This window comes from Cervus canadensis, chromosome 14 (genome assembly GCF_019320065.1).
Source record: "Cervus canadensis isolate Bull #8, Minnesota chromosome 14, ASM1932006v1, whole genome shotgun sequence".
NCBI lineage: Eukaryota > Metazoa > Chordata > Mammalia > Artiodactyla > Cervidae > Cervus > Cervus canadensis.
The window spans coordinates 28,208,065-28,224,709 of record NC_057399.1 but is presented as its reverse complement, the minus strand read 5'-3'; the positions used below and the strand labels follow the sequence as shown (position 1 = coordinate 28,224,709).

Genomic DNA, 16,645 nt, shown 5'->3' with positions numbered 1-16,645 from the left:
GAAGAGTCACAGACACTGAGTCAGAAAGACCTGGGCTCTGCTCCCTCTCCCAGTCTGGCTAATTCTGGAATCTTCATTGGGTTACTGACTTTCCCCAGGTCCACTTATTTGTAAAATGAGGAAAGGATACTTACTGTTCCCATTTCCTAGGATTGTTGTTAAGGACTGTGAAAGACAATATGTGTGAACATACTTCATAAACAATGTCAAGGAACATCATTATTCACAGTAGCCAAAAGGTGGACGCAAACTCAGGTGTCCATCAAAGATGAGTGAATCAATGGAATATGGTATATGCATGCAACAGAAAATTATTCAGTCTTGAAAGGAAATTCTGATACATCCTACCATATGGACAAATGTTGAAGAAACTGTGTAAGTGAGATATATCAGTCACTAAAGGACAAACATTGTGTAATTCCACTTCCATAAGGGAATGGTGGAAGATAGAAATGGGAGTTATTGTTTAGTGGGTATAAAATTCCAGTTTGGGTAAGTGAGAAGAGTTATGGAAACAGATGGTGGCAATAGCTGTACAACAATGTGAATGTATTTACTGCCATTGAAATACCAGTGAAAAACGGATATCACAGCAAATTTTGTTATCTGTATTGGTTTACCTGTAAGAACTTGCTTTCTTTTGTCCAGTTTATTTAAAGTAGTGAAAGCTACATCTCCCCTCTTGCAGGTATATGTTGGTACAAATACTATTTAAGACACTGGAGCAGGTCAAAGACTGAGCAAACACTACAGTTCTCTTTAATTTCTGCTTTGGCAGTTTGGGGGAAAAATCATTAAAACTACACTTCACAAATTTCGTCAGGAGAAATCCAAGTGACACGATTATTTTTTTAACAATAGTCTTCGTGGCCATGTCTTCCCATCTGTGAGAAGATCTGCCATTTACTTATAGAAAACATCTAGGAGGCTGAGTGTCAAGCATCAGAGGGTAGAATTCCTCCAATCCCAAAGAGCAGAGTTACTGCAGCCAACAGTGGCCTGATGTACTTCCTGTGGGGGTGGGTGAGAGCCTCAGACAATAGGGTGGATTTCCTGCATGATGAATGTAGAGGGGGATGGAATAGTCACTTCCACTTAGTCCTCCTGCTGAAGGGCTAAGAGTTTCCCCCAGCTGGGTCAGATCCCAGGGACTAGCGTTATGTACCCATTGCACAACACAAAGCTGGCTTACTGGCTGCTCATCTCTGTGTACAAGACAAAAAGTCCTAACTCCCCCACCAGCTGGTAGCATTGACTTGAGGAGAGTGCTACAACATCAAGAGAGCCCCACAACTGTGTAAGCAGTCATGCTGGCTTATGTTCTGAGGAGAGGAATTGGGGAGGCTCCACATAAGAATCAGAAATTTACATCACGTAGGAACTTTGGGATGATCTGGCCTAACTACTTTATTTATAAGAACTCAAAATTCCAGAGAAGTCCCCAGGGCTGAAACACAGTCTTGAATCCAAAATCCAAGTGCCCTAATGGCAAACCAGGTGCTGCCTAAGGGGTTCATGAATTGACTTTAACAGATGGATGACTTTCCTAATAGGGTATGAAAATTTTTTATGCCTACATAGTTTTGCCTAAGTAGAGCATCATGGAAAAAGCAAGAGAATTCCAGAAAAACATCTACTTCTGCTTTACTGACTATGCCAAAGACTTTGAGTGTGTGGATCACAACAAACAGGGGACAATTCTTCAAGAGATGGGAATACCAGACCACCTGACCTGCCTCCTAAGAAATCTGTATGCAGGTCAAGAAGCAACAGTCAGAACTGGACATGGAACAAGAGACTGGTTCCAAATAGGGAAAGGAGTACATCAAAGCTGTATATTGTCACACTGCTTATTTAACTTATATGCAGAGTACATCAGGAGAAATGCTGGGCTGGATGAAGCACAAGCTGGAATCAAGACTGCTGGGAAAAATATCAATAACCTCAGATATGCAGATGACACCACCCTTATGGCAGAAAGAGAAGAAGAATTAAAGAGCCTCTAGATGAAAATGAAAGAGAAGAGTGAAAAAGTTGACTTAAAACTCAACATACAGAAAACTAAGATCAAGGCATCTGGTTCCATCATTTCATGTCAAATGATGGAAAAACAACAGAAACAGTGAGAGACTTTATATTTTTGGACTCCAAAATCACTGTAGATGGTGACTGCAGCCATGAAATTAAAAGACACTTGCTCCTTGAAAGAAAAGCTATGACCAACCTAGACAGCATATTAAAAAGCAGAGACATTACTTTGTCAACAAAGGTCTGTCTAGTCAAAGCTATGGTTTTTCCAGTAGTCACATATGGATGTGAGAGTTGGACTATAAAGAAAGCTGAGCACCAGAGAATTGATGCTTTTGAACTGTGGTGTTGGAGAAGACTCTTGAGAGTCCCTTGGACTGCAAGGAGATCCAACCAGTCCATCCTAAAGGAGATCAGTCCCGGGTGTTCATTGGAAGGACTGATGTTGAAGTTGAAACTCCAATACTTTGGCCACCTGATGCTAAGAGCTGACTCATTTGAAAAGACCCTGATGCTGGGAAAGATTGAGGGCAGGAGAAGGCAGGATGACAGAGGATGAGATGGTTGGATGACATCACCATCTCAATGGACATGGGTTTGGGTAGACTCCAGGAGTTGGTGATGGAGAGGGAGGCCTGGCGTGCTGTGGTTCATGGGGTCGTAAAGAGTCAGACACAACTAAGCAATTGAACTGATTGTTTCTTTCATTTCTTTTTCACTTTTTTCTTCTCTGATCTGACCCATGAGATGAATCCAGATTTCAGACATGTTCTGTTTAAAATGTGTGTTACTAAAGAAGGAAATGAGAAAATTTTTAAGAAGTCAGGAAATCATGCAGAAAAATCTGGGTTTCTAGTTTCTCTTTAAAAAAAAATCAGATAACTGATTAAAAAAAAAAATCAGATCAAAATGGTCAGTTCATTTGGACGACGAGACTTGGCACAAGCTAGTAGTGAGCGCCCCCATAGGATAGTTTGCTACAATCCCCACTACGCTCTAATGTCCTCTGGCACTGAAACTGAGTTTTAGTTGCATTTTTCATTGTGTTTTAATAGTGGTATGTTGGGAAATGCATATAAATCTCTAAAAATAAAAAGGACCTAACGTGTGGAATTTTTTGATTTCAATATTGTAAATATTTCTACCATTCCACCATGGCTAATTTTAAACTACCAATGTGACTTCACTGAATAAAGAGTTGGGAAGAGAAACATACACTGAGCTCTCACGAGTTAGAGTGGACTCCAGCACACCACTGGCTTGTACTGCCATTTTACTTATCGCAGGACATTTCACTCAATTAATTACCTATACATCTAACCTTAGTATTCATCTTCCTTTTCATAGTAGAATGTCAAAGGCCTGGCAGGAATAGAATCTGGGACTACCTGATTCTGAACTCTGGACTTTCTACTACTTCACAACTGCCCACTGTTAAAAGTGTGTTGGGGTCCTCCCCGATTCAAGCTCTGATGAGAAAAACACAGTCTGTATCTGAAAGGCAAGACAGATCTCAATGGAGTAGGTAGTGTTTGCTGATACTTACTTCAGGGCCTGCAACTTGACCAATATTCTGTTTCCCAGATGTTCCTTGGGACATTCTGGTACCGGACGTATTTCCACAGCATCCTCCTATTATTAATCACATTGTAAAAGAAATCAGTAGTGAATTCCCATGAAATCAGTAGTGAATTAATCAGCTGCAGTTAACCAAGGGAAGGGAAGACTGCTATCTACCATGCAAGACAATCTGCATTTGCTTTATTTCTAGTCACAGAATAATACATCAACTTTTATAAGAGTTTATTATCCAACCCCCATGCTTCAAAGTCAGCATTTACAGCAAACATTTTTCTCCTTTTAGACAACCAAACATTTAAGACAAAGAGACCAAAAGAGGAAGGAAGGAAATGTGAACATAGATAAGGCTTAGTAACATCCACCAGATGGCATTGCAAAATCTTATACCTATTGTTGACTTTTTTTTTTTTTTGCTGGCTCTAAGGACAATCAGAATATTTCTCCTGCCGAGGGCTTTACTAGTAAATATGTGAGTTTCAGACTTGAAATTTGAGTCAGAAATTTTCACCTAAAACCCTAAAACTGTAAACCATTAATACTGTAATACAGCGGCTTTCTTGGTTCACAATTTCCTTAAACAGATGATAGAGATTTGGGGCTGAATTTATAGGTTCTAAATAGACATGTCCAGCTAGAACTTGCTAAAGTCCTAAGAATCGAAAAGCTTAGTAATGACACTTTAAGAGATATGTCTGTCTATTTCACTACATAGGGACCAAAGACTTAAGGGGAAGTATCAAGTATACATACAGCTGATTCACTTTGCTATATAGCAAAAATGAATTTTTTTAGTTTTTGTGAAGCACCTATACTCCATTGTGAAGCACCTATACTCCAAGAAAAATTAATTAAAAAATTCAAATGTGAACTATCACAGTATCTTAATTATAGTCATGGATGCAAAGACTGACAGTGCAAGTCGTCCTGAGAACTTTAATTCCCGCTCTTGTAGTAGGTACACAAACTCTGATGAATGGTCTGCAGCTCACAAGTGTCCAATGAATAGGGCCATGTCTAATTATATTTTTAAATTCATTCTTAATTGGAGGATAATTGTTTTACAATGTTGTGCTGGTTTGTGCCTTACGACAAGAAGCAGCTATAGTATACATAAGTCCCCTCCTCCTGGGACCTCCCTCCCACCCCCCAACCCCATCCCCCTAGTTCATCACAGAGCACCAAGTTGAGCTTCCGGTGTTATATAGCGACTTCCCACTAGCTATCTATTGTACCTGTGGTAATGTATATGTTTCAGTGCTACTCTCTCTCAATTCCTGGGCTATAAATGCCATCCCGAATACCCGACAGCAACCAGAAGAATTTTTTAAAATGGCAATAAAGCTATCTTCTTATTAAATCTGTGCCCAGTTTGGTGGAATAGTCCCAGGTGTAAACTCACCACCACTCTAACTTTCAATTCCCCTTTGTGTTAAACAGTTTGGTGGGTAGAATTGCTGAGTTGTTTCACAGGAGGTGCTGTTCTGATGCCCATACTGAGGTGAAGGCCCTCAGAGCAAGCTGGAACTTTCAGGGTGATCAGGATAGACACATCTGAAAGGGAAGGGGCCCCCTATTGGAAAACAGCCTCACCGTAAAAACACTCTGCTTTTGGTCTGGATTCAAAACTTTGGTATACTTTTAAAAGGCTCTTCATTTGGAAAATTGTAAGCATATACAAAAGTAGAGAAAACACTGTAATGGATCATATGTAACCATCACCTAGCTTCAACAATTTTGACTTACGGGCAATTTGGTTTCATCCCTGGGTCAGGAAGGTCCCCCAAAGGAGGGCATGGCAGCCCACTTCAGTGTTCTTGCCTGGAGAATCCCACGGATAGAGGAGACTGGTGAGCTATAGTCCATGGGGTCTCAAAGAGTCGGACAGAACTGAAGCAGCTTAACAGAGCACACAGCATGCACCCTCACTTACTGCTCCCCCACTCAGTGTTGGATTGCTCAGAACAAGGCCCCAGAGATCATATAATTTCATCAGTGAGTACTTCAGTAGAGACCTCTAAAAGATAAGGACTTTTAAAAACATATACTATAATGCTACTATTAATTTTTAAAAATTAATAATAATTTCCTATTTTCATGACATATGTAGCCAGCTCCAAACTTCCCCAACTGCTGTTTTTTCTATAGTTAGTTCGTTAATTCAGGTTCCAAACAAGGTCTATATGTTCATATGTTTCCCAAGTCTCCTCAAAACTATGTGAATTTCTTGCACTTTCACAGTTATCTGAAATAAAAATGAATTGCCAATGAAGCAGAAGAGGAAATATGAAGTCGTGGACACCTCTTGTTTTCCTCTTCCTGGGAGAAAACAGATACAGTGAGAAAGAGAGAGGGATCACAAGAGAGAAAGGGATAATATGAGAGATGAGGTTCTTCTGTCAGCAGACCCAGTGGAACCTGAGGCCAACTCCACATCTCCCTGCTTGAGATTTCATTACAAGCCAGTAAGTCTCCACACTTTTCAAAAAAATTTATTTGATTTTAGTTGGGTTCTATCACTTGCAACCCAGAAGAGTCCCAGTGCAAACTCCCCTATGATCTGGAGAATAGTGCACCTTTCTTAGGGACCAGCACATGCCTTTTACAGAATCAGAGTGAATCAGGGAAAGAACTCACCTCATAGAAGCTTTGTGGTTGAATTCTAATTTTGCCTCCCCTGTATACTCAGTCTTAATTGGATATAATAGTTCACCTCTCTTCTAATTTTCTTCACAAGGACATAAAGTAATAATAATATAAAATAATTTCATGAATGTGTTGTCCAAAAAAAAAAAAAAATCAGCATTTGTAGTCATTTCATAGTAGGTAAGAAAGTTACCCCTTTTTTCTACAGGACTTTCTTTGGAGAAAGTACAAGTTACAAGAGCAAATGTAATTTTTGTGTGTATAACTTCAGCACATTACAGGGCCAGTACAGAAGCCTTCAAGTATTTTAGACTTTCCAATTTCCAAATATCCTATACACTAATCACAAAGAATCCTCTCCAGTTAGTAAAGCAGGCCGCATTAGGATGTCTGCTAGATCATAACTTTTAGTCTCAAGTGAGTTTCTGCACCATTTAAAGACCATAAAACACAATTCCTTCAAAATGGTCTATGATTCATCCTTGTAATCAAGCCTGGATATCCTCCCATTTAATCTAGTGAAGGAGATTTTAATGAGCTGATGTCTCTGTAAGTCTCCTCCTCACCCTTTAACTGTTTCTTCTCTTATGGTATCCATTTTGGGTCATTATTACCTATTGGCACCTCCATCAGGGAGCTGGGAGGAAGAGGAGTGTGAAGGTCGTATCAGTCAGATATAATATTTCTAGACAAATTTGGTAAAAACTTCCAAATCTATAGGTGGAAACTGAAAAGTTACAAGATGTGATTGTTTATGTCATCTTTGGATTTCCATTAGGTATAGCCATATATAGATAAACAGTTAAACATAAAACTTGGAGTTAATGTGTTATAATCCCCATTCTATAATTCAATCTGCCTGCTGAATCTTGAACAAGTTATTTAACCTCTCTGATTCTTACTTTGCAATATGAAGAATGGAGATGATAACACTGTCCATATTATTCATATTTAATCTTCCTCATTCAGAAGAGGATTTGAGCCCTCTGACAATTAAAAATGAGGATTTGAGGACACTGCAAAAAAAATAAATAGATGAGAAAACCAAGGTGGTTGGAAAATATGGATGAGAAAAAAATAAAGCTGAAGCGAATTCAGGACACTAGTAAGTAAGCCACCAGACTTAGTAGTGTGTGTGCTCAGTTGTTAAGTTGTATCTGACTCTGTGTGACCCCAAGGACGGTAGCCCGCCAGGTTCCTCTGTCCATCGGATTCTCCAGGCAAGAATATTGGAGTGGATTGCCATGCCCTCCAACAGGGGATCTTCTTGACTCACAGATCAAAACTACGCCTCCTGAACTGCAGGTAGATTCTTTACCACTGGGACACCAGGGTATGACTGATCAGTAATTTGCTCTGCTGTTACACAGGCTTGCCTTACTGAAAAACACAGCCCAGAAATCACACAATTAAGCATCCTGACATTGCTACACAATAATGACAAGCAATAGTATTTTCCTGGGAGGCTCTCTGTGTCTTCACTGAAATTCTCCAGTGTGGAGACAGTCATACCCACCTCATCCACTGATGGGTAAAGGGCAAAGAGCTCGGCCTGCCGATTGGTCCTCCGGGCCTCCTCATTCTGCTTCTCGAAGTCCTCAGCGCTCACTTGTTGTACAAGGTTTTCCAGCCTCGGGTCAGGCTGCAGGCTGCGGAGGTCAAAGTCACAGGCAGTGTTGGGACCTTTCCCAGAGACATCACACAGCACGTTCAGGTGGCGGGGACCTGCCTGTAAGAAAAAGACATGAGAGAGATCTTCATGAGAGAGATCATGGGCTTCAGATGAGAACTAAAGGGTCTGGGATGTCTCAAGATGGCTCCAACGGGGGACTTCAGAATCAGGCCTCAAGGAGTCTCTGACAAGAATCACATCATAGCTTCCTGGACTGAATATCCTAAATTTAGATGTCTCTCTCCTGCCTGGAAGCAGGTGATTAACTCATCAGATGTAGATACACCCGTTCTTGAGGAAAAGTTTGACAATAGTACTGTAGTGCTTTAGTTTGAGGGGCTGTTCTTTTCTGGAGATTGGCAGCCAAGCCTCCTATGAACCATATACATGTCTTATGCTTAAGCAGAACTGGAATAAGGTGTTAAAAAAAAGGGGTGGGGGGGGCGGAGACTGGACTGGGGAATAAAGAGACCTCATGCTAATCTCAACTCCAGAACTTGGCTTTCAAAACTGGAAAATAAGATGATCTGTGAGGAGCTTTCCAAATTAAACTTTATATAAACTCCAAAGCATGTTTCCAAAGACAGAAATGTGGGCATGGGAACACTTTCCTACAGGACTTTAGTAACAGTTACAGGAATAAGCACCAGAGTGGGAAAAAAAGCACTTGCTATTTCAGCAGTATTCACTCAGCTGCAGCGTGCTTGAAAAAATTTCAGTCAAAAAGAGGATGCTTTAAAAAAAAAAAAAAAAAAAGAAACAAAAAGAGGATGCTTTATTCCATTAGAAATGTCTTGGAAATTGCAAACTGGATTCCTAACTCGAGACCTGGCAAAAAATATAAAACCAAAAGCAACAGTATGTTGCAAGAACATAGATAGATCTATTACAAGTATCTGTAAAATATATGGTAAAATGTTATTCTCAAAGTACTATTAAATGGACATACTACTGTACAATAACTCTATAAAACAGCTTTGGTCCTGTGTAGCAGTGAAGACCCCATACAGCCAAAAATAAACAAATAAATAAAGCTATTTAAAAAAATTTTTTGGTGACATCTGTCTACCTCATAAAAATCCTGCTCTCCTAGGTAATAAATTTTATCTAAACTGAATGTATTAACAATCACATTCACACACAATACTAACCAATATTAATATTAGTTATTAAAATTTTTGTTCATCTTAGTATTTGTAAGATTCTTGGGAAAATTAATTGGGTTACCCAAGACTCTTTACAAGGATCAACATCTGTATCTGTCTCCAGAATTTATTTAGAGGCCACAACTGGATAAGTAAACAAAGGTGTGGGGACAAGAGTATCTCTGCAACACTGTTTGCAGTCACAAAATAATAAAAACAACTTAAGCATCCCCCCCAAAAAGAAAGTTTTGAGATTAAGAGATTTTGGAACTTTCATACAAAAGAATGTTACTCAGCCTTTAAATAAAAAGAAGAACATGCTGTCATTAGAAGAGAAAGATGATCACAGTATATTTTCTTGTTAATAAGAAAAAAGAAGTTAAATAATATCAAATAATCAAATTTTTATGAAATATATTTGTACTATGGAGTCATATCATATATACATGTGTGTATATATATATTTAAATTATGTAAATTCAGGCATTTGACCTCACAATTCCACTCAAAAAGGTTCCTAAGAATGACTGAAAGGGAAGATGCTGCCTGTCTGACCATCTCTCCATGATGAGTATTAGTTTAATACTTAAAAACACACACTTTTGTATAACTGGCCTCTGAAACCCAGCCAATTACTTGGTGTGCTGGAGGAGTCAGGAATGAGTGTGCTGCTCATTGATTTTTTTTTTCATTTTATTTTTATTAGTTGGAGGCTAATTACAATATTGTAGTGGTTTTTGCCATACATTGACATGAATCAGCCATGGATTTACATGTGTTCCCCATCCTGATCCCCCCTCCCACCTCCCTCCCCATCCCATCCCTCTGGGTCTTCCCAGTGCACCAGCCCCGAGCACTTGTCTCATGCATCCAACCTGGGCTGGTGATCTGTTTCACACTTGATAATATACATGTTTCCATGCTATTCTCTCAGATCATCTCACCCTAGCCTTCTTGAAGCCACCCTTTATACTCTTCTCTGTGAGGCTGGGTCTGCATTGAGCAAATCCTGTTTCTGCTTTGCTACTTCTCCCTTTACGTTCTGCGTGGCTGGAGGAGGGAGAAGGGACTGGCTGCTTCCTCTCTGCCTGCAGTTCTTCTCATCTTGGTAGCGGCAGTTGCTTCTAATTTTGTTTCTTCCAGCACTTCCAGAAAAACCATCTTCTTACCTTCCTTGGAGGTACCAGCATCAACTGGGCAATTCTTTCTCCCAGGAGGTCTGAGTCCAGACTCTCAGCCCTTGTGAGGTCTTTCCCCTAATGACACTAGGCTATGCCCCCTCCTCAGGTATTTGAGTCCCAGCTCTGAGGCCTCTCTTCTGAGCCTGTAGGTTCCGATAACTCCAAGCTCCTCCCACTAGACCCATGGTTCTCAAACACAGTCCTGGGACAGGCAGTATCAGCATTTCCTAGGGATCGCTCATGAGAAATGCAAATTCTCAAGTCCCCACTCCAGCTGCAGTGAAAGAGAAACTCTGGAGTGGGGCCAGCAATCTGTGTTCAAACAAGCCCTTCAGGGGGATTCCAATGACACTTAGGTTTGACACTCACTGCCACAGACCCCCGCCCTAGAGTGCTGTGCTATTCCTTGTAGTTACAATTTCTGTAAGACTTCAATTTTCCTTTTTGGTTCTCTCAGTCCTCAAAAATACATTTGACTAGTTCCCTACGTAACATTTCTTCAGAGGAAATATCTAGTGTGGTTTCTGTCTGACTGAAATAAGGGAAGAATTTAGTTGGTCATCTACATGATGAAAGCAGAATTTAGTCAAAATTACCAATGAAAACCCCCTGAAATTTCCCATAGAGGATGGCATACAGATATTCCACGTTTTAGTAAGCCCACCAGATTCAGCTCCAGAATTGATGCCTGATTCCTCTGCAGAGATAAGTAGTCAGCCTGGCTGTAGTTTGAAATAGGTATTATCTAAAACCTCTAGTCATATTCAGCATGGTGAGATGCTTGTGTTATGAGGGCACCTGAAAGCTGAAAACTATACTGGTTTAGAAGTCCTGTGCAAACTTGGACACATTTCTTCCTCTATGCTTTATTTTTTTTAACCTATATAACGGACAGACTGGACCAGAGCACTGGCTTTTAAAATCTTTTGTAAACTGTGGTAAGTACACATGTAATATAAAATTTTCATCATTTTTTAGTGTACAGCTCAGTAATGTTAAGTACATTTATATTGTTGTGCCACCAGTCTCCAGAGCTCTTCGTTTTGTAAAACAGAAACTCTATACCTACTAAACAAGAACTCCTCATCCCTACCTCTCCGCAGCCTCTGGCAACTACCATTTTAACTTTATACATCTATGAATCTGATTATTCCAGGTACCTCATATAAATGGAATCATGCAGTATTGATTCTTTTGTAACTGGCTTATTTCACTTAGTGTAACATCTGCAAGGTTCATCCATGTTGTAGAATATGTGTCAGAATTTCCCCCCTTTTTAAGGTTGAATAATTAATTACTCCACTGTGACTTCCCAAGTGGTGCTAGGGGTAAAGAACTTGCCTGCCAATGCAGGAGACCTAAGTAATGGGGGTTCAATTCCTGGATCGGGAAGATCTCCTGGAGGAGGGCATGGCACCCACTCCAGTGTTCTTGCCTGGAAAATCCCACGGACAGAGGAACCTGGTGGGCTACAGTCCATGGGGTCACAAAGAGTCGAACATGACAGAAGCCACTTAGCACGCGCACACACACACACACACACACACACACACACACACACACACACAATACTCCATTGGATGTATATGCCACATTTAGTTTATATCTTCATCTGTCCATGGACACTTGATTGTTTCCACCTTTTGGCTACTGTGAATAATGCTGCTATGAAAACAGGTGTATGGAGTACTGACTTTTAAATTGTAACTACTTTGTAACAGTAATAATAATAATAACAGCATTCACTGGACACAAAGTGTGAGCTGGCACTGTCTTAAATGCTTCACACATATTAACTCATTTAACACTCAAACAACTCTACCAGTCCTGTACTTTTACCATCCTTGTTTTCCAGGGGAGGAAATTGAAGACCAGAGAGTTGAGTTATCCTGTCTGAGGTTATAGAGTGGGTGTATGGTAGAATCACACAGAGGGCCAGGCAGTCTGCCCCAGGATGGAGCTTTCAATCACACTGCAGGCTGCCTGAGGCACGGGGGTACCCCTGAGTCTGTGCCGAGATCATTACAGGGATGGGCCCAAATCCCCCCCAAGTTAGAGCCCCTCCACTTTTATCTACTTTTATTTGAACACCAATTTCTATAGCTACAAACAAGTGTGAAAAAAATATCACTGACTAAATGGTAGAGCTCCTTCTATTCTAATATTCTATGAGTCTAGCCTTTTTATTAGTTTTTAAAAAAATCAACAGCATGCCATGGCAGAACAGTCTAGTAACCTGGCAACTGTGTTTGTTGATAGGAAATACCTGAGCGCTGGGTTCACTGCACTCCAAGGTTTCTGACTCAAACGTCTGTTTCTGAAGCGTCCTGTGAAAATCTTTTCGGGATCCAGTCTTTTTAAAGCTGCAAATCTCTGAACTTCCTTGGTTCCTTTCATTGTTGTTATTAAATAAGAGAGAGAAGGAGAGAGGGAGAAAGAGAGAGGCAAAATCATTAGTCTAAAAATAAAAGCAATGGCTTAAGCGCAGACATGGTTCTGAAAGATCTTGCAAAGACAGGACCAATTGTAATTCTTCACATCTAATTGTGCACCAGGCCTAACACAAGGCTCTGTTGTAAAGAGATACAAACTTGCCTCCTTGCTGGCTCATTATTAAAGGCAGGAGTGGCCTGGGAAAATGCCACTTCAGAGGTGTGGTCATTTCAGCTGTGGGGCATTTGGCTCCAAGCTGAATCTGAACTATGACCCCAGTGGAAGAGGCTGGAATAAATCTAGCAAAGTGCAGAAGCAGGGAATAAAGGTCATTTGAAGATGAAAATAGAGGAAAACATTTAATCTTCAAATCAATGTTCTTAGTAAAGAATAAAAAAGGCAGGATGTGGTTAAGAAAAATAGAATTAAATGATCTATGTACTGAAAATCTTTGCTACCATTCTCAGCTGCTACTCCATGCATGTCATTAAAGTTGTTTTAATAAGTGTTGCAAATATTATACGATATCACTTATATATGGAATCTAAAATATAATACAAATGAATCTATATACAAAACAGAAACAGATTCATAGGCATAGAAAAACAAACATAGTTACTAAAGGTGAAAGGGGGAAGGAAAAAATTAGGGGTATGGGGTTAACAAACTACTACATATAAAATAGATAAGCAACAAGGGTTTACAGTATAGCACAGGAAACTGTATTTAATATCTTATAATCACCTATAATGAAAAATATTCTGAAACATACATATATAAATAGATATACATATATAACTAAATTACTTTGCTATATACTTGAAGCTAACACACCACTGTAAATCAACTACACTTCAATTTTTTTAAAAATGTGTTGCTATGGAAAGGGTTCAATGTAATGTCTAGCACTGTCATTGGAGAAAGAAGTTAGACCATTACAAAAAAGGCAACAAAAAAAAAAATTAAAAAAAAAAAAAAAAAGGCAACAGATACAAGTTGTCAAATAATAACTATAGAAACCAACATGTGCATTCCCTATTTTTCTGACTCAAAGCCTTCTTGGAAAACATGCTGCAAATTCAACCACACAAACATGCACCCATCTTGTTTGATTTTCCACACTATTAGAAAACCATTGAGGAAGCTGGTGAAGGGATGTAAAACGAGGTTAGGATTTATTACGCAGATCAAACAGAAGAGAGACAAAGCAGGAAATGTAAGAGAGCTACTAGCAATAATCCAAATACAGTTTATAACTCTTTGGGAGGGGTGAAATGTTGGGTTATGCACAGGGGCACAGAGCAAGTATTCAATACTAAGTGAAAGGAGTCAGGAAAAAAATAAAAAGATAACTGCATGATTCCATTTACATGACATTCTGGAAAAGGAAAAGCTATAGAGACAGAAAGGAGATCAGTGGCTGCCAGAGTCTGGGGGTTAAGACGGTGACCGCGAGAGGCCTGGGGCAATTTAGGGGGGCGGGTACTGGGACTGTTCTGTGTCTTGACTGTAATAGTGGTTACACAACTGTATGCATTTGTCAAAACTCACAGAACTGTAATCTAAAAAGCATGAATTACAATTACCTCAAAATCAATGGATAGAAGTTTAGGATTATGCCTGACATTGGTTAGGATACTGTTTACACTTAATACTCATTAAACATAAGGTCTGATATTTTGCTATGGTTTATTATATTGCTTTACAGAATGATGGGTTTTGTTGAGCAGGAGTAAATGGATTCAAGTCCTGGCTCCACAGTTTACAAGCTGTATGACCTAGGGCAAATTACTTTATTTTTGTGTGTCTCAATTTTGTTATCAGAATAATAGGAATTAAACTAATACCTACTTCAATCAGTTCTATTGCATGCAATAAACACATTCACATATGTAAAATAGAAAATTTCTTGACTTATGGCAATAATTCAATTATCTGCAACTACTTGATGATGTTTATTAAATGGTATTAGAGAACGTCATTCAATTGTCCCTGTCAACTGACAAAGAATCTAAACTAGACCAATAAATAAGATATTATAAGCAAAGGGAAAAAAGGGTACAACCTCAGTGTTGTTGAAGATTTCCTTTAACGTAGTGGTCCATGGTAGATTTTACATGATAGGCACTACAATGCATATATTCATGGAATAAAGATAAGATTTGAAAAATCTTAAGAATTGTATTTTAGGGCTATTCTAGTTCCAATTCAACCAATCCAAAATATTCCTTTCATGTGAAATAAGGTCTTCTGAAGACTTCAGAAAAAGCACTTATATCAGTACGTCAGAGGAATGAACCCAAAACTTTATCTCATGTTTTAAGGCATCACAGGTAAAAAACTACTTTTCTCTGGAGGACCATAGTTAATGAAGTCACTTAGTTTTCTATGGATATGCCTCTGTTATCCATAACCATACAGTCAAACACTGATTTAGTTGCTCTTTTATTCCTCAATTATCTCCTTGCTGATATTACATTTCTCTGTAATATCTAGGGATAGTCTTTTATGTCCTTGCTATCTATGATAATGGCTTTGAATCCCACTTAGGGGGCAGGGGAGTGGAGTAATGGCCATTTGTGTTCCTTCCCACTCTCATAATGCTATAGGACATTCGCCACTCAGGTTCTATAATTGAGACTTTTAAATCAGACAAATAGTGTGTTCGTGAAGGATAGGGGAAAATTCTAGATTTTTAATGTATTAGGGAAAGATGAAACTGCACAGAAGCACAAAAATTCATGGTTTCATTTTGAGAGAAATATATTTTCCTACTTGAAATGTTTGTCTGTGTTACTTAGGCTGGAATTATGCCTTGAATAATTCCATTCTAACTTTTTACGTCTATAGCACAAAGTTTACTGTCTCCGCTCTAAAAATCATGCTTTTTCTCTTCATGACTTTTGAAAATGATCATTAAAATCTAATGAATAGACAGTGCCATGGTTGCATGTTTATCTCATCTTATTTCCATATATTTTGATAATTTTGTATGGATTGCTATTTACTGCCATCCTTTGGGTAACAGTAAATATTGTAATCATTATTTCCTCTGTAATTTTCTTTAATAAACTAAAGAGAGAATAACTTAGGAATGTGTTTGGTGTCTTGGTGGAGAGTGGAGCTCTCAAGTAATTAAACTTGTTTACATGCTATTTATTCTTGGTCTATTATCCACAGTGAAACATTTGATGAGTGTTATGAGCAGCATCATAAAAGCCCTTAGACTTTGTCTTTCATCCTGGGTGATTAAGGTAATTCTGAAGGAAGGTCATGCTCAAGGAGAGCTGGGATATCAAGGAATGGGGTATCATCTGTTTTATTACTCCATATTTTACTCCCAGTGAACTGGTAAACAATTATAATTCAAACACATCAGTGCATATAATTCAGTTACTCCCAAAACACCATAAAAATGTCTCCCTGATCAATAATTGCTTATTATGACACGCATTTCTTATGCTGGCTGTCAAGGTGCTTAGCTATTTGCTTTCTAAAAGTATGGAAAGCAATCCAGGCTCATCAGCCTCTACAGTTACAAACAGCAATCCAGCTGTGGAAATCACTGAGCCACTCTTGACCTGTTATGTGCAGATTCCGCATCCCCACAAATCCACTCCCACGAAAGCCCAATTCATAGGCCAGCCCTTGCACCTGCCTTCCCTGACCTGGCCAGAATTAACTGCTTCCTTCTGTGAATTTTCAAAGCATGTTGCTTGTACTTCTCGTACAAGCTTTCGTCATGCTCTATATTACAGTATAATTACTTGTCTAAATTTTTACCTCCCCTGCTAAATAAGTGCTCTTCCTCACTAGACTATGACTTCACCAAAGACAGAGATTCCTTTGAGCTAGGATTCCTGTGTATTCCTCTTTGTATCCTCTTTGATGCCTTATTCTCAGGAGGTATTTGTTGAATGGGAGAACAAATGAAACTCTAACAAGCAAATAGTCATATCATA

General features: G+C 39.1%; 1 protein-coding gene across 4 annotated transcripts in view; it reads right to left on the bottom strand.

Annotated features, from left to right (window-relative positions):
* DOCK8 (dedicator of cytokinesis 8) overlaps nt 1-16,645 on the bottom strand; it is a 225,223-nt gene that overhangs the window by 126,987 nt on the left and 81,591 nt on the right. For all 4 annotated transcript variants that reach the window (XM_043486612.1, XM_043486614.1, XM_043486613.1 and 1 more), the window contains 3 exons: nt 12,517-12,640; nt 7,769-7,981; nt 3,575-3,660 (listed from right to left, as the gene is read on the bottom strand). In XM_043486612.1, coding sequence (XP_043342547.1) covers nt 3,575-3,660; nt 7,769-7,981; nt 12,517-12,640 — 423 coding nt within the window. The remainder of the gene's footprint in view (nt 1-3,574; nt 3,661-7,768; nt 7,982-12,516; nt 12,641-16,645) is intronic.